This window comes from Periplaneta americana, chromosome 14, assembly GCF_040183065.1.
Source record: "Periplaneta americana isolate PAMFEO1 chromosome 14, P.americana_PAMFEO1_priV1, whole genome shotgun sequence".
Lineage (NCBI taxonomy): Eukaryota > Metazoa > Arthropoda > Insecta > Blattodea > Blattidae > Periplaneta > Periplaneta americana.
This window is the reverse complement of record NC_091130.1, coordinates 147,318,278-147,345,402: the sequence shown is the minus strand read 5'-3', so window position 1 is coordinate 147,345,402 and position 27,125 is coordinate 147,318,278. Positions and strand designations below refer to the sequence as shown.

Here is a 27,125-nt window from a genome sequence, read left to right as displayed (position 1 = left end):
GTATCTAATATTAATTGTCTCTAAAGACAATTGTTTTAGTATTTCAGTGTTTACTTCTGATTTCAGTATTTCTTCTGTACTTATTATTAACTGTCTTTAAAACCTGGAGAGTGTCATCTATACTTGTAAGTTCATGGTTGTGATTGATTAGGTGTGTAGCAAACTTGGACTTATTTCTATTATGTTTGAAATCGGCAACATGTTCCCTATAGTGTGTGCGGAAAGTTCTCTTAGTTTGTCCTACATATTTACTAGGGCAGTTTTTACAATGTAAACTGGTTTGATTACAGAAAGTACAGAAGGATTAAAAAAAATTATGTAAGATAGGTAGGCCTGTACCTTATCTTGGACAGCAATGAGCACATGCCCTTGCCGAGGCTGTGGGGGCTCTCCCTTGGTAGGCAGGACACTCCATTCTCTGGTGCTCATATCGAGCTGATATGTCTTGAGATCAGTGACTGCTTCTACTCCCTTGGCACCTCCACTGAACACCAAGAACTTGTTGTTCAGCACTGCGATAAATAACATACACCAGTTTAAAAACATCGACCAAAATAAAATTAAAACAGAATAAAGAATTTATTTCTGTAATTGATTAACTAGCGGACTTACTCGTATTAATTATGTAAGTCTGTGAGGCATACAGCTGTTTCGATGCTTCATCACACCATCCTCAGAGCCTACTAGATCTCGGCGTCATCTCGAACTTCTCTGCCTGTTGTGTAGGTGCGTTTGATTGTTGAAAAGTGTTGAAAAGTGGAGTCAAATAGTGTGTGTACTGAAATTGATCTGTGTGTTGAGAATTTGATCGGGGTGTATTTCAGTGTGTTTGTATATTTCGTATTGTTCTAGATCAATTTCAGTACACACACACTATTTGACTCCACTTTTCAACAATCAAACGCACCCACACAACAGGCAGAGAAGTTCGAGATGACGCTGAGATCTAGTAGGCTCTGAGGATGGTGTGATGAAGCACCGAGACAGCTGTAAGCCACACAGACTTACATAATTAACACGAGTAAGTCCACTAGTTAATCAATTACTTATATTCAAGTGTTAAAAGTAGTGTACACAAGATTCAAAATGAATTTATTTCTCTTGACGATCTCAGGATTTGCTGTAGACAAAAGTTATTTTATTGTCAATATGTCAGCTTACAGTATTTAGTTATTTACAACATAAATCACGAGGGCGAGGGCATCACGTGCATTGCAATATATTATTACAAATTACATAAAAAAGGTAAAAGGTAAAGGTATCCCCATAACATGCCATGAAAGCACTTGGGGGGCATGGAGGTAGAGCCCTATGCTTTCCATGACCTTGGCACTAGAATGAGGTAGTGTAGTTGGCACCATGCTCTGACTGCCTTTTACCCCCGGGAAAGACCGGGTACTCAATTTTATAGGAGGCTGAGTGAATCTCGGGGCTGTTCTGAAAGTTTGGCAACGAGAAAAAATCCTGTCACCACCTGGGATCGAACCCCGGACCTTCCAGTTGGAGCCAGCTGCTCTACCAACTGAACTACCCGGCCGCCATTACAAATTACATACACATTTTAATCCAACTATAACATTTATTTAGAGCCTATAACTGTAATGAACGATTCTTGGTAACAATGAAAATCAAAACATAATGTACAGACTGACTGATCTCCTGTAGCATAATTTTGTCTAAGTCCACTTCATGCAGCGTCTGGTTCACATGACTAGAGAAAGGAAGTTTATTTATCACCTAATTTACCTCTTTAATATACGAGAGCCGTCCAAAAAGTAAGTTTCTCTGGGTCGTTTACAGATAGAAAACACAATTTCATGGAAAGATTTATTGGAACAAATAGAACATTTCTTGAGCTATTGAGACATTTGTCATACCATAGGATCAACTTTTGTATCCCTGTGTCGTAGAAGTCTGTCGCCTGGGATAGGAATCTGTGTGTGACAGCCGTCTGCATCTCTCTGTTGATCCAACAGTTTGGATATCATAGATAACATCATAAGAAAGACTAAATACAAACAAAGAAACGCGACACAAACAGAAGAACACAATAAATACATCACACTAACATATGAAAACAAAAAAAAAACATACAAGATTGCATCATCTTCCACGAAATTAAATACAACATTGCATACAGAACATAAACCACACTACAAAAACAATTCAACACACAGACAAGACACACAAATACAACATAACAGGTGTATACAAACTATATACTATAGTTGTAATGATTTCTACATTGGACAGACTGGAAGAACATTTCAAACACGTTACAAGGAACATATCACAGCCATAACCAAACCACACAACAATTCAACCTACACAGAACACATCACGAACTCCAACCATAACTACAGCAACATAAACACAGACATGAAAATACTACACATCCAACCAAAAGCCAGAAACTCAAAACATCTTGAACAATACGAAATTTATAGACTCACAAAAACACATCTACAAAACATCTTTTTTGTATCTGTATCTGCAATTTTATTTCTATTTCTTATTTGTTTCTTCTCTTTGCATTTGTTTCTTGTATACAGTGTGTCAATTTGTATTCTGGTGGTGTGGTAAAAAGTTCTGATTCCTTAACTCCGCCAGAATAAATAAATAAATGAATGAATGAATTAAATGAATGAATAAATGAAATAAATGAATAAATTAAATAAAATGAATAAATTAAAATAAAATAAATAAATAAATAAATAAATAAATAATTAAATCAAATAAATAAAAAATAAATAAATAATTAAATAAATAAATAATGAAATAAATAAATGATTAAATAAATAATTAAATAAATAAATAATTAAATAAATAAATAAATAAATAAAATCCTGAACACTCAATTGAATTTCAGAACACACACCCTTTTCGATGCAACCATGAACACACCTCACCATAACAGGAAACCAAAACAGTGCAGGAATTCAGGATTCAGCAAATGATGAAAATAACATCGAAACTATGTTAACACTGTGAAGTCATTATTTATTAATTTAAATAACTTAACAGTTACTCAGTGATAAATAAATACACATTATTATTATTATTATTATTATTATTATTATTATTAATTATTATTTCAGTACATAGCAATGTACAGACCGATTATTTAGTCCTGACACCTCAGCGATGCGAAAGAGGGGAAGTAGTAGAAGTAGTAGGGACAACTCAGGAGTAGAGATAAGAGCGAGCGTCGGTAAAGGAATGCAATATAGCTTAACTGTACTAGAAACATGCTGCTCTACCACACGCATGACATCCGATCGCTCCGAAGGCAAGCAAGTGGCCAACCCAAACACCCCTTGGCATAACTAAATGGACTCGCCTGACCAAGGTGCACATCTCCAGCGACTGTCAGGACTAAATAATCGTACTGTAATTTTAGCTGCTTTGATGTTATATGGTAAAAGATGGCAACAATGAAAAGACGATCATATTAGCTTTTTAAGAATCCCTAATCTTATGTGAATCCTATGGAGAAGACAATAGAAAAAGAGTTTGAAACCGATGGCAAGACCTGGAGGGAAGTAAAAGCTCTGGCAAAGAAACGAGATCAGCCGTGAGATTTCACTGAGGCTCTACGTTCCACAAGTAATTAATAGTACATTATGCAACGAGCCTATAATGATAGTAATTAAGAATCGAATATGGATATTTATGAAACGAGCGCTCGTTTCATAATTTTCATACGAGCGTCTTAATTACCATTATAGGCAAGTTTCATACGACTTTTTATGCTCGACCATATTTCTAACTTAAATTATTCAGATGTATACATTTTATTTGTATCTGACAAGATCGGAAGTGACCTTGTTCTAGGTCGTGAATTGTGAGATGTGCGCAGACGCGAAAGTATTGATTTTTTTCCGAGGAACAATAATGTCATTGACCTTGACGTAGTCCCGTTAAACTTGATAATATTATAACCTTGATTATTGAATTCGACATTGAAAAACGAGATGACAAATTGAATTTATTTGAATATTATTTACAATTAACGCTAATTATTATAGTAATAGAACATAACCTTCTGCGACAGTATCGGATTTCCAGCCTCCGTGACTTTTCGCTAATTCTCTTTCGATTGCATATCCGAGAATAATCGATACTTGCGGTTTTATAACGGTACAAAGCTGACTTGTCATTGGCTGAACACATGTAAGCTGAGTTATCATTGGCTGAAGACCTGTACTTTAATGAGTAGGTGTACTTTAATGACATGCATTAAAGGACAGCTACCAGGTGTATAATTAGTACATTTCGGCATGGTCGAGCATAAAGAACGTTTTACTTTTATTTTTTATATATTTCCCAATAACAAATTTTGATGAAAGAAATTCTAAGATAAGTAAAAATACAGTGTGTAACTTGGCATCTTCAACACTTACCAACAGAGGTCGCATGGTATGTGCGTGTGGAAGGGATTTCTCCACTCTGCGACAGTGAGATCCACTGTTGGTTTTTAAGATCTAATTCCCAGAGATCATTTTTGTTCTCTTCAGTATTTGCTCCGGCAAATATCCATAATCTTGTAGAATCCTGTGTTTCCTCTTCAGTCTCAGAAGGAAAGAAGGCACTGTGTTCATAGCGAGCTTCAAAGTCTCCCAACACCTCCAAACGCTTGCATACCAAATATTTCAAGCTGAGAACCCAGACCTCGTTGTATAAAGAGTGAGGAGTGGCGCCACCAACTAGTATCAGCTTTGAAACGGAAACAAAAACAGGTCATACAATTGTAAAGCGTATGTCAAATGAATTTAACAATAGACTAAGGAAGTATTTTTCAAATAATTCTTGTTAACAATAACAGTTGTTTCAATTTTCTCAATTTTTAATAGTTACGTTACAGGCGTTATTCTGTACAGTGAATTATTCCCTCTAACAAATGGGTAACTAAGCCCGATGGAATGACTAGTGGTGAATGGAAAGAGGCTATCAAAATGACTGCCAACATAAGTGCTGTAAGAGCCATACCCGGTAGGTCTCAGGACAATCACTGCAGGTCATCAGTGAGATAGAAACCCTTGGACATGTCCTGGGAGCCTGCCCTTATGGTGAAACATTGCTTATACATAGGCACCATGCAATTAGAACTAAATTGGCCAATGCCCTTAGAAAACTATAATATACTGTCTATGAAGAAGTCCACGGAACTGTCGATAATGGCAGTAACAGATGCATTGACATAATTGCCATTAGCGAATCCCTGTCTCAGGGTATGATCATCGACCCCACCATCAGGTTTGAAACATATAAGGACAGCCTGAAGACGTACACGAGGAGAAAGGAGCAATCTACATTCCAACCATCCCGTATTATAAAGATAAATACCAACTTCACGATTGTCACGGGATTGATGTTTGGAGCAAGAGGAACGATAACTTCTCTTCTCAATTCTGTAAGACTCTAGGGCTGCACAAATCTTTTCTAAATGAACTGGCCCTCCTCATAATTGCAGAGTCAATCAAACTCTTACGGAATCACCTATATGGACTCTAATTCAGTGTACTGAAAAAACTGACGCACCATTATCATGTTTCTTTTTCTTAGCTTTCATTGCTTCTTTACTTGTTTGTAACTTTTCTTATTCTGTGAACTGCCATTTGTTTGTTTGTGTACTTGTTTGCCATTTTCTTATTCTGTTATCTTTCATCATTTATTTGTTCTTTTTTGTTTTGTATGCTTTGTCTAATGGCAGACTTTAATTTGAGGAAGATCTGGTAAATAAATAAATAAATAGGATAAATATTTAAATTATCTCATTATTACTACGAAAGTAATTTCATAAGTCATGGCAACTATATTACATCAGCCAATAAAGCTGCAGGAATAGAAATTCTCTACATGCGATTGAAGGTCACTGGAATGTGCTTCGAAATGCCAGAACCAAATTGGGTCCGGGCACAGGAAGAAATGGGTAAGGAAAATTGAAAGATGCGTAAATAGAAATCATTGTGTTATTATTCACAAAAGGAATCAAATTACTAGCTTTATCGAGATATTGATACAACATCTGCCCATTAGAAGTGCATATAGCATAATTGGTCGGAGTAGGTCTTTTTCCTGTTAAAGAACGACTTATCACCCATAACTGCTTATGCTGCGATTGATTTAATAGGAGATGCTAATCATAAGCATCTTGTCGGATTTGTAGTAATAATATTTTTATTTATTTTTTAATTTTATTAAGGGAAGTTTTATCTGCGGGTCATTGTTAGTATGGCAGTACACTTCTCAGCACTAGTGACATCTATGAACCTGCTTGTAGAGTCAGGGTGAAAAAAAAAATCCAGACGGTAAGCTCTAGGATTATTTTTATGAGGGAAAAGGTTTCAGTTAGTTTTTTGTGAATAATCATAAAACTCTATATGGATTATATAGGTTCTCGATATACTTGAACTCCAAACAATATCCAAATGTGTTGTAATGAAATTGATTTCATTGCAGGACTTCCAGGACACTTCACAGAACTGTACAAATCATGTCTGCATTGTGTGGTGTTTACATTGAATCTGTAATAAAACTTTTAAACGCAATATAATTATTTAAAGAGTGCAATGTATAAATACCAAGTTAACTTTGAACTTCAATGTTTGTCAAGAAATAAAATGATACCTTCTTACCTTTCGATCCTTTTTACAAAACAGGGTTGTGTGTCCAACACGTGAGTCAGGTAATTCCTTGGTTGGAGAAAGTTTGTACCAGACATTCTCCTCGGTTTGACTCAGTTGACTGTCGACATTTATTTCATAGGCACTTGAATTCATGATGGATCTGCTATCACACTGAAGTTTCTTTCATCAACACCTATGATCGAAAATATACATCACGTATCAAAGCAGTGAGCCTAATGAATGTACATTCTATCCATATCAGAAAATCTTTCAACAAAATTTATTACTTATAACTGGGGTCAAAAGTTATTTATATGGAAATTTATGTGATGAATTAGGCATATTTCTGATGGCACATCACATTTTTCGTGTGATGCCACTGTCCCTCCCTCCCCCCCCCCCCCCCCCAAAAAAAAAAAAACCGTCCAAATTCGATTTGGTGGTATTTCTCCATATAGCTGCGACGCCCCAGACAAAGATTGGCGAAGTATCGAGGCATCATGAGGCACAGTTTGAAAATCCTGCTCTATACCAACCTACTGATTACTTTATAAATTAATGTTAAAAATTGTTACAATTTTTTAATTTTTACTTTTTTAATTCTTCTGTGTTTAAGTGTTTATAAAGCATTAAAGTGAACAATTTTGTGACTAATTAACGTATTATTTTACCTAAAATGTTATCATTTTACAGGTATTTGAAGACAGCAAATGAAGCAACTGTTCTCATCAATTCACAATAAAAAAGGAGAAGATAAATGATTTCATTACAAGTTCAAAATTAAGTCACACATTTTTTACCTTCATCGCTAATAAAGAAAAACATGGGAAGGGTGATAGTAGGACGAAGAAGAATAAAATGCGTATGATTTGCTGAAAATATGGTGTTGTTAGCAAAAGACGAAATGATATTAAGGGATATGCTATTGGAGCTAAATGACAGCTGTGAGCAGTATGGAATAAAGATGAATGCCAACAAGACGAAGACCATGGTCTTAGGAAGAAAAGTAAAGAAGGTAAACTTTCGAATTCTAAATGAGGCAGTAGAGCAAGTGGACAGCTTTAAATACTTGGCATGTACTATAAGTAGTAACATGAACTGCTGCCAGGAAGTCAAAAGTAGGACAGCAATGACAAAGGAAGCTTTTAATAGAAAAAAGAGCATCTTCTGCGGACCTATGAAAAAAGAATTAAGGAATAGACTACTGAAGTGCTTTGTGTGAAGAATGTACTGTATGAGGCAGAAACATGGAGATTACGGCGAAATGAAGAGAAATGATTAGAAGCATTTGAAATGTGGATGTAGAGAAAGATGAAACGTGTGAAATGGACAGACAAAATAGAAATAAAGCTGTGTTGGAAAGAGTGGGTGAAGAAAGAATAATGCTGAAACTGATCAGGAAGAGAAAAAAAAATTGGCTGGGTCACTGGCTAAGAAGAAACTGCCTACTGAAGGATGCATTGGAAGGAATGGTGAACGGAAGAAAAGTTTGAAGTGGAAAAAGGTAACAGATGATAGATGATATTAAGATATATGGATCATATACAAAGACTAAGAGGAATGCAGAAAATAGAAAAGATTGGAGAATGCTGGGTTTGCAGTGAAAGACCTGCCTTTGGGCAGAACACTGAATGAATGATCGCTAGTAACAGCATTAATTTTATTGGAAGTACGTGAAGTCTGTCGGAAGTATTAACAATTAAGATGTGATTCTTTCTGCATGCTATTGAAGAAAGAAGCACACTTAAAAATAACTACAGACTTAAGTCCATATACATGGAGAATATTCATGATAGTGAATCGATAAACCTTTTGTTGTTTTTGCCCTGCAAGAGAACAAAATAATATACAATAAAACTTACACAATTAACCAATAGCAGTCCATCTCTTACATTAAATTTCATAAGATACATACTTGAAGGCTGATGATGATGATGATGGTGATGATGATGATGATGATGATGATGATGAAGATACATTTCCTATATGTAGGTTGATCAAAAAAAAGGACTTAACTGATTCTTTCTACCATTTTATTGGTCTGGATTTGATCAAAGTATTCTCCAATCACTTAAATGTATTTATTACACCACTTCTTCCAGTTCTTAAAAGCGTGGTATGTAAACAATTCCTTGTTATGCTTTTAAAATTTCGTCATATTATTTGACAATTACTTATGAATTTGAAAACCACTGACCTCGTAGTCTAAGTTTCAGTGTACAAAACAGAATGTCTCATGGGTTGAGATTAGGGCTAGAATGGTATGCAGGAAAATATGTTATTTTTGGCCAGATATTCATTGTACGGCAATATTTACCACATGAAGCCTTGCATTATATTGACGAAGTCATGTGAAGCTATGGTTACACTTCTGCAACAGTACCGGTAGTGTTTTGAGTTACTGTGTGTTGGTACATCATTTTCATACAATTAAAAAAGGTACTGATAATCAAATCACAATTACCCCAATACCTTTGCTATGAATGGAGATACTTGCTAATTATTGGTTTATGTATAGACTGGGCAGTTTAAAAGTCCCGAAACATTGCTTGTCCGGTCGTTGGTCCAAGCCCCATGCAATCGCTGGCATTCCCCTCCATGAAAGCGCAACACTCTTCCCACCTGCAGTCAGTTGTGAATGAGATTTCATCGGAGTAGGATAGCTGTGTTGTGCAATGGTGGTATATTCATTGTGTCGTCGTATATTCATCTTGAAGACGTACATGAAGTGCAGGAAAGAGATTTTCGAGGACTACATTCCAAGGCAACTTCTATTTCATCAAGTTTTTCTTCTGTAACACATGAGTCTTCGTTTTCTTTTCCAATCAGTCACAAAACCTGTTTTATTAAACTTATGCACTGACTTTAATATTGCTTTTCGTGTTGGAACTGGGCTGTCAGGAAATTTACTTCTAAATGATTATCTTGTTTTGCCATACCACTTACCCTTAACTCACAAAGAAAAGTGGACCATTCTATCCAGGCCGCAGAACTGGGAACTGTGACGTAGTTGGTCAGATATGAAACCCACATTGTGTAGCCTGAGGCTATGTTGTCTTGATTGGCTGAATTATCATATTTTTCAAAAGATAAACTCGGTTTTCTTTTATGGAACAATGGATATTAATATAATCATAGAAAAGAGAACTACAAAAACATTTCCTCCAATTATAAAAGAGTTACATACACTCTGACATATGCCATTACCTATTACTGGATTGCAATAGTATTCTGAAAGCAACAATAAATGTCTTTACAAGTAAATATGTCAGGAGTGTCTGGATAAAAATGTAGTTTTTTTACCTACCAACTATAAAGTAAGATTTTGTATCCAGGAAAATTTGGAGTTTAAAAATACAAAGAAAGACTTTCACGTAAGTCACAAAAAAGAATATTTATTTTATTTTTTACAATATTTTCAAATAAAAAGTTACAGACCATTCTTTCATAAAACTGTAAACAACAAGAAGAAAAACATCAACAAGCTTAGAATTGATGGAAAATATATTTATGTAGTATAAAACGTGGCAGTTAATGACTAGAAAGGCACTAAAATATAAATTCCCAGTACACATCTGAGATATTACTTTGTCGATGCTTTATTTGTAATATTTATTATTTATGGCTCTAGGCCTTTCTTATTAACAATAATACAAATATCATGTGCATTTCAAACTATGGTGCATAGAGAATTGTCATAAGAAATCCAGGTATAAAAAATTGAAAGTGGAATTTCATGTAGTTGGCCATGTGTAATAAATTAGTAGGCCTTGTAAAAAAGAAGACTATCTACTGATCATTACCAACTTATCATATATGATCCTTGGATAACATATTATCAGTTTTAGGTTAGGTGATTCAAAATAAATATATCATGGTGTTATTATTATAATTTCTGTTTAAATATTTTTTGTGATTAGATACTTTTTTTTACAAAGACACAAATAAACAACAATTTTAGCCATATTATTAAATTTACAAAAATCTGATCGTATTTTGGGATGGAACTCTTCTACCAGGAAAGAGTCCAGCAAATAGGTCTCTTACTTTTCTCAAAGAATTGTTTCCATACAATTTAATAAATAAAATCTTTTTTTCTGCAGTATAATAATCCATTCATTTTGAATCTTGCGTACACTACTTTTAACACTTGAATATAATTAATTGATTAACTAGCAGACTTACTCGTGTTAATTATGTAAGATTTGTGCGGCTTACAGCTGTTTCAGTGCTTCACACACCATCCTCAGAGCCTACTAGATCTCGGTGTCATCTCGAACTTCTCTGCCTGTTATGTGGGTGTGTTTGATTGTTGAAAGGTGTTGAAGAATGGAGTCAAATAGTGTGTGTGTATTGAAATTGATCTGTGTGTTGAGAATTTGATCGGGGCGTGTTTTAGTGTGTTTGTATATTGTAATGCGGACATGGAAATCCTACACATACAACCCAAGAACCAAAAACTCAACACACTAGAACAATACGAAATATACAAACACACTAAAACACACCCCAATCAAATTCTCAACACACAGATCAATTTCAGTACACACACACTATTTGACTCCACTCTTCAACACCTTTCAACAATCAAACACACCCACATAACAGGCAGAGAAGTTCGAGATGACGCCGTGATCTAGTAGGCTCTGAGGATGGTGCGTGAAGCACTGAAACAGCTGTAAGCCGCACAAATTTTACATAATTAACACGAGTAAGTCCGCTAGTTAATCAATTAATAATAATCCATTGTTTCAAGCTTAATGCCATCAAACAGAATTTTAGTTGGCAATAATCAGTAGACAGTCTTCTTTTCTACAAGGCCTACTAATTTATTACACATGGCCAGTTACCTGAAATTTCACTTTCAATTTTTTATACATGAATTTCTTAGGCAATGTACTATAATTTGAAATACAGATACGAGCTATAATCAAACCATGTTAGTGCAAGTAGACTGTTTTGATTCCACCACATGCATTTTAAAATGGACCATATCAGGGTCCTTTCCCTTACATTCTGCAGAAATTTCTGCATTTGTGAGTAAAGAATTACGAGCTGCCACATACACAACATTACATTCATCTTCGATTTATACAATTAATACTTTTAAGTTGAAACTCTTTACAACCATTAATGTCATATTCAATAACATAATGGTTATCATATGCTTGTTTCATTTCACCAGGTAAATATTTCTTGCCCGTAACAATCTCTTTTTTATGCAGATCAACATCTCGATTTAGCATGCAGAAATGATGTAATCTTGTGGGATTACAGAAATCTCTAACATACAAAGAAGGAAACAGCTTAGAATATGCAGTGGCGGGAATAATAAGCCAATAGCATACACAGAATATAAATGATGAAAAAGAGTCAGTTATTCGAATAGTTTATATCTTATTTCAAGGCCAATAAATGTAGTTTTGGAATCAATGTTAAAAACATTTTTCTTATATAAGAACTTTAACCATATCAGAGAATAACAATATAGATGAGTTAAGAATTAACAAGCTATCTGCTGGTAGTCTCATAACATGTGATATATCTTACTCCAAAGAAAAGATTTCGAAAAAAATATCTTTCAGATATAGCAATGTAGTATTATATTGGAGGGCCTTGTAAAAATACCACTTCTCGACTAACTATTCAATTAGTAAATATTAACTAACGATATCTTTGTCATGTTTTTCACGTTCATATTACATCTCAATTCTTTAAAAAAATGTTTTTCTTTCATTATACTGGTACATGATTTCAAGAATGAATAGCAACAGAATCTGTCCATTGTTTACTCCTCAAGAATTCATACATTTCTGCTCCAATATCACATAGTGCAATCTCAATACACAAATTTTTGGCTTTTCTTCACTGCACAACAGAGAAATTTTATCTTTTCTCAGTTTACTGATGCAGGATCATTAACATTTTCTCTTCAAAGTCTAAAAAATCTGTAATTATACCTCTTTTTTAAATGATGCTCTATGCAGAATTTTTACGTCGTAACTTAACTGGACAGATTTTATATTCGAATACCATATTAGTCCCAAATTAATATTTTTCTCAGACAACAATAATCTTCCCCTCAATGTTAACACTGTTTTACTCGATAAATATTAAATTCTGATTTTCACTCTTATCATTAGAGGAACTCGTGAGGAATGATTTAGACTTTGCAGTTTTTCAATAAAATGGACGGTTTTCTTGCAATTTAAATAAAAAGATTAACATATCGTTATTTTCTGTCATTAGGAAATCTGGCAACCCTACTGCAGTGACTAAGAGATGGAACTCTGCTCAGACCGAGTTCATGTGTATTTTAGTACATGAGCTGGTGATGCACTGTTGCCAAACTACGAAGATTTTCAGTCTAATTTTATAATTTATCATACACTTAAATACAAAATGCATAATAGGTTTTTATTTATTTTAATGCATTCCATTACCCTGTTAATCTGCACAGTTACATTACTTCCACCTTGTACAAAATTTAACCGAAGATTAAACATTTTTGCACAAGGCAATAAAAGATAAAATGTGCGTGTACACGACAATAAAGAGGTGCACAATATGCAAAAGCTTCCATGTTTTTTTTAAGGAGACTGGGACCCTGTAATATGCTCAAAATTTAAATTTTTTTTTTTTTTTTATTTTTATTTACATTCTCTGAAAAATCATCTTTCCAATGGCATATCATTTATTATGCAAATATATTTTTAAAAATGTTTATCTACGATGAGAAATATGCAGCTGGGGTGTTCTGATAACTTTGGCAGCAATTTTCCATAAGTTTGTATTTTTCTCTATAAAGTGTACCATATTATCTCAGCTTCTAGTGATTAGATTTATTTCAAATTTTCTGTGTGTATTTAATTGATACTGTAGCATAAATTGACACAGGGGTTTTTAAAAATAATAGTTTTAAAGCAGATTTCTTGAAAAATAGTATAAAAACTCATATATTTATAAAATATTGTTATTTTTGAAAACCTTTCCATCAGATTACTTATAAGAGTGTTAGAAATAAGCTGTAAAAGTTTCATTGTTCTAATCCCAACAGTTGTAGAGAAAATATACAGTGTTAAGATAGGAGATACCCGGTCCCTCTTAACCACTGCAGTAAAACAAAGTGATAAAAGTCAACACTATGCTTCAACTGCGTTTTACTACCGGGAAAGACTTGGTATTCAATTTTATAGGAAGCTGAGTGAACCTCAGATGTTTTCATTGTTATGGCAACATGAAAAATCTTGCTTTTACTTGTATTTCAATGCGAGATTTTACAGTCTATCACTCAACTGAGCCAGCTCGATTCCTCACATAAAAGAAAAACAGTGTGAAATTGTGTGTGTAAACATGAGCAACATTCATAACACTAAATTATTTCAAAACATTAAAGTTTTGATGTCGTTACAGTATTGTCATAAACAGTGACCGATATCCAAAATCTGGTCATAAGAGTACAGTTTGACCTCTGTTACATGTAAGTAGCATGAAAGCATATTAACTCATTCAGTAGTTGCCAACTTATAACACAAAGACAGTAGACTATAAAGATATGACAGTAGGTACAATAACAATGTAAATACAAATACAACACAACCATACTCTCAGGTACAAGAGTGACAGCTCCAATTTATTCAGTCTCAGCCCTCTGATTGTAAAAAAAAAAAATCACTTTATCTAAAAAGACTGCAGCATAATATTCCAGATTCAAGATTCTGATTTTCCAAACATGTTAAGTACTTTCTTATTTAAATTCAATTGTATTGCGTAAAAAGAAAGTGATACTATACAAATTTTAATGCAACATTCTTGAACGTACTTCCAACAGCATATTTTAGGTACGTACGACAATTTGTCCCAGACAGTTTGTACCGCAACAATTCATCCCAAAAATTTGTCACAACGCAAATTGGTACTGTTACAAAATTCGTCTTAAGTTTGTACCATATACAGTTGACTCTCGATAATTCGGCGCGGTTAATTCGCGATTCTTTTTTGGGGAGGGGGGGGGGAAGGTGAAATAAAATTATCATTTTTATTTTTACTCGATTTACGCTCTCTTCCTCCTCTCCTCTCTCTACCCACTACAACATCTTTCAAACAGCGTTTCCAACTGTAGCATGAATATGTTATGCATAACAAAATTCACGCCGATAATCCTCTGGCTTATGCATATTTTTCTGTTTCGATTTTGTCTTATGTATATATTCTATAACTTTCTTTTGTATATTATATTATTATGTATTATCATGTATTTCCTTTTAATCCTCTGGTTGAGTGGAAGAAAAGGCCTTAAGGCCTTAACTCTGCCAGAAAAAAAAGCATTATTATTATTATTATTATTATTATTATTATTATTATTATGTGCAGAGATCCGAATATAATATACCTGCATTTGTGCCTTAAGAGTAACCTGCAGAATTTTTTCTGTAATTTTCTCATGCCAGTGACTTTTTTTTGTGAACTGTAGAATTATACTGAACTTTAAAAATAAAACAACAAATGTCTCAGGACTCAGGAGGCTAAAGACGATATCAATGCCTAATAGGTTTTACGTGGAACAACTGATAATAATTCTTCAGAAAGGAAGCAAATTCACACAATATTAAAACCGATAAAAACACAATAAAATTCAAACTCAATATAAAGTAACATCATTCTATACATAGTTTTGGTAATATCAAATACCCACAGTTCATTGTTGTAAAGACAAGAGAGACAGAATATAAAATGAAAACAGACAAACAAAACTTGATCAAACATTATGGATTGGATTGCTCTGCAGAATGTTACGCAATTGCAGTCAGTAAAGAACTTTATATGTATAAAATAATTGCTATTCACTCTATGAGACACGGAAGTAGGAAATGGACTTAAATAGATTAAGAGTAAAGATGAGAAGCGATAAGCTGAGACTTCTGAAATAAGCTAAGGAATACAAACTACAGGACAAGAGAAATGAAATACGAAATGCATTTATAAGGCCGAGGAAAAGGTGGAAGAAACAATTATCTAAAGACAGAACAAGGTATAAGCTGCAAAGCTGATGATGATGATAACTACGACAGCAATTACTAATAATAAGCAAAGTGCTCAGAAAAAAAATCAGTTTATTAGATGAGCAGCTAGGCTGGCTGGACCTATCTCCCACAAAGTGGGCAATGTGCTTAACAAGACAAGTTCATTTCTCGTGTGAATATCCATTTCTCGGCTATCAAACTGAGAAGTAGACATAAATTCATGTGTAAGCATTATATGAAGCTATTCTTACTTATGCACGTAATGAGAAAGCAGTAGTAAGGCCCATTCACAATGAAAATTAAACATAACGTAAGCGATAGCTTAAGAATATAAACGTTACGGTAAAATCAAGAAGTCATACCATCATTCACGATGGGAACATAAACATAACCGCAAACATACTTGGTAACCATGGAAACATAACAACGACGCCATTTCCTCATATTCTGTCGTATACTTCAGCGCTCCACGATTGTGTTCTGTTTGCAAATCACGTAAACATAAGCATGAAAGTTTGGAGTTTGCAAACTTTCATGTTAACGTCTTACGGTAATGTTTACGTCAATGCTTATATGAATCATTGTGAATGATCCCATTTGGTAGCCTGAGCGCAAACTTCTGTGTTTATGTTACGGTTATGTTTAATTTTAATTGTGAATGGGCCTGTAGTGTTCAGAAAATCAGAAACTGGAATAGGCCTATTTCTTTAACATTTACATATATTATACATTGCAGAAAGAGTCAGAAAAACAATGTTCCAAACCTTGGGATGTGATTCCGTACATTCAGAGAATTAAGGAACATACCGTTTGTAACACAGTTCACTATACACAGAGATTTAACGTGGAAAATAAATTATTTGTAAATGCCATCTTCCCTGTATGTCTCACAAGAAAATGTATAGATTTCAAAAAAAGTTAAAAGGGACTGAAAATACATTAAAATGAAGTAATAACCATTTGGAGGATTTAAGTAAATTCTAAAATGCCTTTCCTAATGTATCAACAATATTATTTAATTTTGTGTTATTTCCGCCACTGCCCCATGAAACTCGATGTCAAATATAATAAATAATAATAAAAAATAATTGATTGCAGAAGAAACAAAATAATGTAAAATGTACTGCTCAAATTCTCGCAGCGTCGACATTATTGCCCTAGACAGAACTTTACTGTGGAGTTGTTCAGTCAATTCTACTTTTAAGATTGATGTTTCTTAATTGTTATTATACGCAAATAAAAAAAAATAGGATCAGTTGGTTCAGGGAATATCCGTATTCGGTGCAAGGATAATAGTCTTGAACGTATCCTTTAATAAATCACTTCAAATTAATGTCAATATAGAGTGGATTGTGTACAAAGATAATTTTTTTATGTTGGCCTCACTATGCATCTTTTCTGCTTTGTTAAGTTTATTTATACACACTTTAACATCTGTGGTCATGTCGCGTGTTTAGAATATACCACTAGGCCGTTCTTACTCTTGTTGAGTTCCTATTTCTATCGTGTGTTGTAGATGCATTGTGTTCATGTAACTGATTATAGATTTTTATTAATGTTTTTGGTATTGGTGATTGAGGCGGTGATGAATCATGGCATGTAAATTTCTAATCTGAGATATGCGTTTATGACTAAGGAAAATCATGAAAAACCCCAGTCAGATTGGTCGGCCACGGGGTTTGAACCTGGGACCTTCCGAATGCGAATCTCAAACGCTATCGTCTGGGTCAATTCGCTCGGTTGTGCATCATTGTTTATGTAAAAAAAATGAATGTAGTACATAAATACTATTTTAAGAAACACAGGGAAAGAATATGGGTAAATTATGAGTGCAGGAACGCCATTTCGTGACACAGTTCCTGTGAGCTCAACGGTAAAATATTAATTTTTACTCCAAATGTGCTGTAATTTTGGTTCCAGTAAATACTCAAGATTAAGCAGCGACAAACGAGTGTACGCTGCCTCATTCATTTTTCCAGGTGTGTGTATATTTATAAAATTATTCCGGTATTTTTTACAATTGCGGCCATCTCTCAGTTTCATTTCATCGTGAAATAACGCAACACAAATCAGATGTCGATCCCGCGTGTGGTGCGTAGCGAGATCGAAGATTCAATATTTAATTGTCGTCAGTCAAGTTATTTGTAGGCCTAAGCATATGAGGGTAAATATACCTTAACAGAAAATCTAGTGTATTCGTAATAAATATTTATATATTTCATTTAGAAATGTACAGGCACCACTAATTTGTACTTTCATGAACATAATATGAAAAAATATAAACATTAGTACCATTCACAGCCAATTAAGATTAAGAGCGTTGAGATCAGTGTCCCTTTTACTTATTTCATTCCCTTACCAAAGTAAATACCGGTACTTTCGGTTAGTTCTGACCGTATCTTGCAATTAGATATATGAACAGGAAACTGTAGCACCAGCGAATAGGGATTATAAAGAATGGACACTTCGCGTCGGTACCTTTGATGTAGCCGGACTGATTTCAATGACCTTCAAGCCAGCTAGAGCGTGAGATTCTGCTTTCTCCCTAGAGTTGGCGCTGACATCACACCAGCTAGCAGTCGACACAGCGGAAATATAACACATATAATTAATACATCTAGGTACATTATGTACTCAAATAAAATAAATTGGATCCATAAAATAATAAATCCGTCATTAACTGTAATGTCTAGACTCTTGAGTTCCTTTATAATGAGAGTTGAGACGTTGACCCCAACAACAATTAAAATATGTCATGATTTGATAGCACTGAAAATGGAAAAACAAAACTCTTATGAGAAGTAAAACAATATACCTATATTATATTGTATACAAATATTAAACGATGATACATAATTTTATAATGTATTATATTATTTTATAATATAATTTATTATATCTGAAATATTAAAAAAAATATTATTTACAACTAGTTCGTCACTGAGAAATAAGGTAAAGCTGTTAACTTGAATTTGTTTGAAGCAAAGCGTTACTGGATTATGCAATAAGGTAGCCGATGTTTGGATCCTGTGTCTCAACTCTATTCTCAATTATTATCTTAGCCTATGCTCGATTACACTAACCTCTAGCGCTTGAAAGTAGAACTAAACGCCGGCGCACAGAGAAACAAAACACAGGAAAATTCGCTCAATGTCCATTCTTTATAATCCCTATTCGCTGGTAGCACCATGCAATCTTCCTCAGCATATCAACTTCATGCGATTACTATAGTGGATGCTCAACGAAGCAAGTAACCATGGGAATTTCTGGCATTGGCAACGATACCCGAATATTTGAGCAAACAAGCTCATAGCTATGAGACATAATAAATGCATTCGACTTATGTTCATGTGGATTCTCTTTGAGTGTATGGAAGACATCCCACCTTTGATTTACTATTGAGAAAGCACTCATTTACTACAATAAGTAGTTACAAGACGCACAGCACAACACAACAGACACCAGTCCCCTTACTCGTGCACGGTCTGTCTAATGTGTTATGTGCAACATGTGAGCTAAGTCCCAATGTCTTCAAACTACTACAATTCCCACCACCATCGCTGTTACATTCGTCCATACACAATGTACACTTCCCCACACCAGAACAGATCACAGTAGCACACATACTTGAGACTCTGCAGGTTTCTGCGCAGACACCAGCTCTTCAGGCTTGCGCACTACGACCGAACTGTTGCCATTGTTACTGTATTCAAATGTTCGACGACTGGTCCCAAATGTCAAGAAGTTCGTTGCGTGTTTGTTTTGCTGCTGTTCCTGTTAATAGTGTTAGTAGATAGTGAACAAGACACCATATTTATCAGCTGTTGTTATTATAAGCTAATTCACAGATATAAGCATTATTTTCATATGCTGTTAAAACTTGTAGTGAGTACGCTGTATCTCTGTGAATTTAATTCAAAGAACTTTTGAATGGGGAACATGCGTGAATTTTATTTTTCGTTGACAGACGGACATTTTAGCGGAAAATATTATACAGGGTAATTCATTATTACGTGTAAATACTTTGTGTGTGTATTGTAGAGGTGAAACTAAGACCGAAACGTTCTATACAACTTTTTCTCAAAACCTTTAATTCCAGAGTTCCAGTAGATGGCACCTACGTCGCAGTAACTGCATAGGTATTACTGTTCTCCCACACATTTGGTATGGTATTGTGGGGAATCAGTTACTCGGACCTCGAGTTCACCTCCGCGGTTGACTGGGGAAATCTACCGCGCATTCTTCAAACGTGAATTGCATGGTCTGCTACATGAGATCCATTTTCCAACGCGAGTGAACTTATGGTTTATGCACAATGGCGCTCCTGCGCATTACTGCCGCAATGTAAGGGCGTATCTCAATGCTGCGTATCCAGGTCAATGGATAGGTCGCGCAGGGCCAACTCCTTGGCCAGCCAGATCACCAGACATGAACCCTCTGGACTTCTTCAAGTTGAGGGACAGTAGCCTACTTTGAACATGCATTACACTAAGAATTGTGCAAATGTGTAAAGTCTAGAAGAAATTGCTTTACATTCTTTTCTGTGTTTGGTTTTAGTTCACAAAACGTGCACAAGTGGACTGCCGAGGATATGAATTTAGTGACTTTGGTTATTTTTGTATTGAAGTCCAAATGAACTGTACGAAAGTGATAATTAGTTTACATTTGGCGTGTTATCCTTTCTTTGATTGGGAGCGCAAGTTCCACGCAAAATGGCGTTAACTCTGGAATTAAAGGTTTTAAGAAAAAGTTGTATAGAACGTTTTAGTCTTAGTTTCACCTCTACATTACACACACAAAGTATTTACACGTAATAATGAATCATGCTGTATAATCCCATGACATACGTCATATTCTAAAACTTAACCCTTAAGCAGTCGCGCCTAGCTTTGTAACATGGGTGTTGCTGACACCCCAAAACGAGGGTGGATCGGAAAGTAACCCACAATAATTTTTTAAACAAAACGTTTAATAGGTAAACAAAAAATAAAAAATACATAAATGAAACTCAGATATTTTAGCTACTTTTCTACATAGGCGACACGTTTCTCAACACATTTCTTCCATCGTGATACCAGTTTCAGTATACCCTGTTCATATGAGTCTGTTCGATTGGAGTATAGCCATCTGCGGACAGTTGATTGCAGTTCTGCATCAGTCGCAAAGCGATGGCTGGCCAGGAATTTCTTCATGGGACTAAACAGATAAAAGTCCGATGGTGCAAGGTCTGGACTGTATGGTGGATGCTGGAGCACCTCCCAATCAAATGTGTTGATTTTCTCACGAACAGAAGCCGCAACATGGGGACGAGCATTGTCATGAAGCAGAGTTTTTTTAGTGTGCAGTCATACACAATTTGTGCAGTAATAAACCAGTATGTGCAGTAATAAAACAAATTTTGTGCAGTAATACAAGTTAAAGAACAACACCAGATACCAAGTGGAAGGATTGGCCTTGTATTCATGGAAATTTGCATGGTATAAGTTACACATAATTACAATAAACAGAAAAGTACAAGTAATGTAAACAATTGTAGCATAATTATGCAAAATTGATGTAAGAAATTAACTCGTAACAGCCAACAGTATCTTAGAATTTTGGTGCTGATTTGTGCAGTAATAAAAATTGCTTAAAAAACTCTGTCATGAAGTTTGACATCGTCAGCATTTATGTTATAGCATTTGTCACGAAGGGCACGACGCAACTTTACCAACGTTTGAATGTAGGCTGCAGCATTCATAGTGGTCCCGTGTTTAGCAAAGTCCACCAACAAAACACCATGCATATTCCAGAACACTGTCACAAGCACTTTCTTAGCAGATTGCGTCACTTTGAATTTTTTCTTTACTGGGGAAGCAGCATGTTTCCACTCCATAGAGGCCTGCTTTGTTTCGGGCGTGTAGTGATACGCCCAGTATTCACCACCAGTGACAATTCCTTTCAGAAAGTCATGCCCTTTTGCTGTGTAACGCCTTAGGTGGTCAAAGCATGTCATCATTCGCTGGCTCTTGTGATCTGTCAGGTTCTTAGGCACACAGCGGGTACTAACTTTATGAAATTTCAATGTGTCATGCACGATAACGTACACCACACGTATGAAATGTTGAACTGCTGAGATAAGGTTCGCAGTTGGATCCGCCAGTCGTTCAAAACTGCCGCCTCAATGCTTATGACATTCCGCTGGAGTGCACCTGTTACCGGCCGCTCAGAACGTGGCGAATCACAAATGTTCTCACGGCCGTCTGCGAAGAATGCGCACCACCTGGAGATGTTGCTACGGTCCATACAGTCTTCCCCGTACACGCCACACATGTCCCTTTGAATTTCACTCAAGTTATGTCCTTTACCCCACAAAAATCGCACAACACTTCGCTGCTCTTCACAAGTTGACGACAGTAACATGCGCGCCATCTTTGTTGCGTAGTTCACGCTTCTATCGCTAGAGCTGCACATGCAAAACAAATTGTGTCTGTAGTGAAAAGTTCGAACTATATCTCGGTGAAATGTCAACATCCCAGCAGCAATACCAACGCCGAAAAAAATTATTGTGTGTTACTTTCCGAGTCACTTTCCGTATAATGGGTTCTTATGGGCTATTTTTGTTAAATATCGCTCTTTTTTATTTACACAACTATAATCTATGTAATATTTTAATATCACAATGTTATAATTAATGTAAAGTAATAGTAATATTTCAATATTGGTTCACATGTAATATTCGAACGTCTATTCATTCCTAATCGTAATTTACATTTTATCTTCCTTTCCAGACACTTTCTTGATTTTTCTGTGCAAACAGTCACTACTTAAGATCCATTGTTATTATTTGTTACACAAGTATGGTCAGTTTTGTTGCCTTACCAATTTTAAGAAAGGTACTGGAAGTTTCAAACGTATAGGCTCACTCAATATGTAGTCAACAGCTCCGTATATATGACTGGGGTGTTCACAACACCCCGCGCGACTATTCATGTGATTAAAATGAAAATAAAGCATACGTTTTTAGTGTCACATGACTCTAATAGACCATTTCAATGGCGTAACGCAACAATATATTATTATTTATTTAATCTAGTGGAGTTACAGTAATAAGACATTCTATATCACACCACCATACAAATATAAAAAAAAACAAACAAAAAAGAAACAAATGCAGAGAGAAGAAGTAAATAAGAAAAAGAAATAAAAGAACAAACACAAATACAAAACAGTACTAATAATATTAATTTTCTAATATATTTAATCTTTAAAGGAAATGACTAAAGATCTAAAAATAAGTAACTGATTGTACAAATTTCAAGAGAAACAAAACAGTAACAATTTCGAAACATTTACAATAAAGTTAAAATATTCATTTTACTACATTGTATTCTACTCAGTAAGAAAATGCTTACTAGGTTTGTTTTTGAATACTACATAATATAACTAATACAGGGACATCATTTTATTTTTACTAACATTTTTAATATTAACCTGGCTATACCTTTAGAGAACCGGAAACACAGATTGCTACCCCCTTCCACGACTGTAGTTCGATGATACTGGCGTAAAACACAAACAAATCACTCTACTAGATATAGGAGGGAAGAAAAGTAGTTAATCCATTTACGTAAACTAGGAAATATCGCGACTTTGAGTTCGATAATTTTCATTAGGTTTTTGTTTAATCAAAATGCAGTACTGTATTAAGAATAAGTGTTTTTACTCACGAACTGAGTTATCCATGCGAACGTATTCATTATGCAGTGTATATTATACTGTCTACATCACATTAGCGTACAATATAGAGAATGAAGTTAAATTGAAAAATAATCATAATATGGATATTTAAACACATTTTTTAAAATGGTGGCCGTTCATTTCGATACAGGCTTCAGTTCTTTTGTGCATATTATCGCACTATAGACTACTGAACGTAATTCTAATTACAGGTTCGTCCTTCGTACTAGTAACGCATGTTGAAATAATTTTGTACCTACTCTATAAAAGAGTACCTTACGTACTGTATATTCAATCTTCACTTCTGCCCGACCCGCACAGATAAAATTACTCAGACATGCTATCTACTGTCCGTTCAAGTGGTTATGTCGTAGGGTCGTAGAAAGGGAGGAAATCACGTGACAGTTAATTACTTAACGAGGCCCTTTTATTTAAGTTATTTTAAACAGTTGTATAATATTACGTAAACGTCCAATTCCTAACAGAAATTAATGTTTTCAGAAAAGAGCTAAGACAGCCCTGCTTTTAAAGAGGGGCGAGCAGAAGCAGGTGGAGGAAATAGGGATGCGACGTAGGCAAACGGACAGTACCTGTGCGAAAATATGATTCAATATTGAAAGCTCTTTCGTCACTGGAAAACGCGAACATATTTCTGGAACGTACTATACTCACTAACTCAGTGCTGTTTACTATATGCGGTCTTGGATCTGTGTGTAGAGGACAGTTGGAACTTCATTAGTAGAAGGGGTGGGAGTGAAGTACATTAAAAAACTCAGGTACAATAAAAATTGAAGTAAAAATAAAATGATGTCCCTGTATAAGCTGGTAGTATGAATGAAGTGGTGCCTGATATCGTGTTATTTGTAAATTATAAGGCAATAATCTCATTTATACTCTTTATGCACTGACTGTAATAATGAACTATTATCTGCAACGCCCTAATGCCAAAAAATGTACACAAGACATCTCTTGAATACCCATCCCATTATGCTTCTCGATAGGGCTCGTTGTCTCGTCGCTGCCTAAATGGTTAATACTAGGGCATTCTAAAAGTAATGGCAACATAGTTACTGTTTCACACTAAATTTATTTACGTTACTTTTGACATTACATACTTTAAATATAGTCTCCTGCCATGTCAACAATACGTTGCCAAATTCTTGGAAGACGGCGGACTCCATCTGCAGCAGCATTTCTGTATATCTCTCTCACAAAAAAGAGTAATTAGAATAATAGTAGGTGCTAAATCTAGGGAATCGTGTAGGACTATTTTCAAAAAACTACAAATAATGCCCATGGCTTGTCAGTATATCTTTTCATTAATAATCTTCCTCGTATGTAATCGTGAAAACTTTGTAACTAATTCAACAGTTCATAGCATAAATACACGTCAAAAAAATGGCTTTCATACTCCATCGGCGAGTCTATCGTGCTATCAAAAAGGAGTGCGTTATATGGCAGTAAAAATTTTTAATAGCCTCCCTATCGATATAAAAAATGAAACTCAAAACATAAAATTATTTAAGGCCAAATTAAAGAAGTACCTAATTTCTCACGCCTTCTATTCTGTAGGTGAATTCATGACATTCAATAACACTTCATGAAATTGATACTATTGTACTAGTAGACTATATTGTAAATCTCGTCTGTATATATATATATATATATATATATTTCATCTAGACTGTGACTATAAATTAAGATTTTATAATAGTATTAAGTTTTTTTACTTGTTCCATATTCTAGCTGTAAGCATGTATGAATACCGTGGAATCTTAATAAATACAATACAATACAATACTGATCAATCTAAAGCTCTTCGGATGTCAACTCTTGATTGAAAGCGAATGCCTCGCTTCCACCCAACTTGCAATAGTTCAGTATGGTAGCACTTCTCTCCCACAGGCTTCTTGTAATGCCCTAAAGCACTGAGTTGCATGTTTTTCTCTCGCAACTTGGATTTTTATGAAGCATCTTTGTTCGTACCTTTAGGGCTGTATTGTTTACTACAAATCAGAAACAGCCACTGTATTTACAAAATATGGCTACTTCGAGACTTTCAATATTGCAAATTTATTAAACAATCGCAGCTTTATTACGTAGTACAAGATTTAAATGGTCACCGCTAGGAACACTGATTTACAGCATTGTTGCCATTACTTATCGAATGCCCTAGTATAATTAATAGGTGGAACTGGGAAATTCTAGAGCATCCTCCGTATTCTTCGGATATGAGTCTTTGCGACTATGACCTTTTCCTAAGATGAAAGAACCAATGAGGGGGCTAATCTTTAGAAACAGACAGGCCGTTATAACAGCTGTAGAGCAGTCAATTAGAAACTTAGAGCAAAGTGGATGACATCCGTTACCTTTAAGATGTTACTTTTAAGAACTTTAATTATGTTAATCGTGAATAAATAAGTTTTTTTATCTTAATTAAAGCGTTGCCATTAATTTTCAAATGATCCATGTATATATACAGTGACACGTTCCCCATTGCAGCTCTTCATAATGTAACACATGAAGACATTATTAGAAAAACAGCCCCAGTCATTTTTAATTAAATTGAGTTAAGGACACATTTGCTACTATTTTAAATGTTGATAGACTCCAAAAACGACCCATGTCAGCTGCAATAGCCACGAGGATAAACACCAGTTGTACGGAAACAGCTGACATGTGTTGTTCTTTTTATTTTTACTGTTATCCTGAGAAACAGCAATTTTGACAAGGGCTGTTTTTGAAATAATGTCTTCATATTATAATAATGACATGGGCGATTGAAATATTTATTTACATAGAATTGTCAGTTGTCCTTATAAAATTCCCCTCAAAGTTACAAGAAATTCCCATTTTCGTTAAAATACCCATACATTTAGTGTATTTAGTACATTATGAAACAAAACAACATCACAATATTCTCTCTTCATACATTATGATGAAGAGGTAATAAATGTCAAATATCTTGCCTTCCTCCCTAATAATAATAATAATAATAATAATAATAATAATAATAATAATAATAATAATAATAATAATAATAATAATAATAAAGTGATCAATATGGAAAGAAGATAAATGCAAACAAGACAAAGACCATGGTTATCAGAAGTAAAATAAAGAAGGTAAACGTGCGATTTCGAAATAAGGCTGTAAAATACTTGGGGTGTATTATAAATATTAACATCTGCAGTTGCCAGGAAGTCAAAAGAAGGATAGCAATGGCCAAGGAAGCTTTTAACAGAAAAAGGAACATTTTCTTGCGACCTCTGGAAAAAGAACTAACAAGTAAGGAAAATATTAGTGAAGTGTTCTGTGTGGTGTGTGGCACTGTATGGGGCAGAAATATGGACATTACGAGGAAGTGAAGAGAAACGACTAGAAGCATCTGAAATGCGGATATGGGGAAGAATGGAGCCTGTGAAATGGACAGACAGAATAAGAAGTGAAGCTGTGCTGGAAAGAGTGGGTGAAGAAAGAATGATGCTGAAACTAATCAGGAAGAGGAAAAGGAATTGGTTGGGTCACTGGCTAAAAAGAAACTACCTACTGAAGGCTGCACTGGAAGGAATGGTGAACGGGAGAAAAGTTCGGGGCAGAAGAAAACATCAGATGATAGACGACATTAAGATATGTGGATCATATGCGGAGACGAACAGAAAGGCAGAAAATAGGAAATATTGGAGTATGCCGGGTTTGCAGTGAAAGACTTGTCCTTTGGAAGAAAACCATGAATGAATGATATTTTTGAGAT

General features: G+C 34.8%; 1 protein-coding gene across 5 annotated transcripts in view; it reads right to left on the bottom strand.

The window, feature by feature from the left end:
- LOC138713822 (rab9 effector protein with kelch motifs-like) overlaps positions 1–27,125 on the bottom strand; it is a 133,421-nt gene that overhangs the window by 6,692 nt on the left and 99,604 nt on the right. For 3 of the 5 annotated variants that reach the window (XM_069846265.1, XM_069846260.1, XM_069846263.1), the window contains 3 exons: positions 6,639–6,822; positions 4,404–4,716; positions 340–512 (listed from right to left, as the gene is read on the bottom strand). In XM_069846265.1, coding sequence (XP_069702366.1) covers positions 340–512; positions 4,404–4,716; positions 6,639–6,782 — 630 coding nt within the window. In that variant the 5' untranslated portion in view covers positions 6,783–6,822. Of the gene's footprint in view, positions 1–339; positions 513–4,403; positions 4,717–6,638; positions 6,823–19,279; positions 19,427–27,125 lie in introns of all 5 variants that reach the window. The other 2 variants (XM_069846262.1, XM_069846264.1) reach the window with 1 other exon arrangement.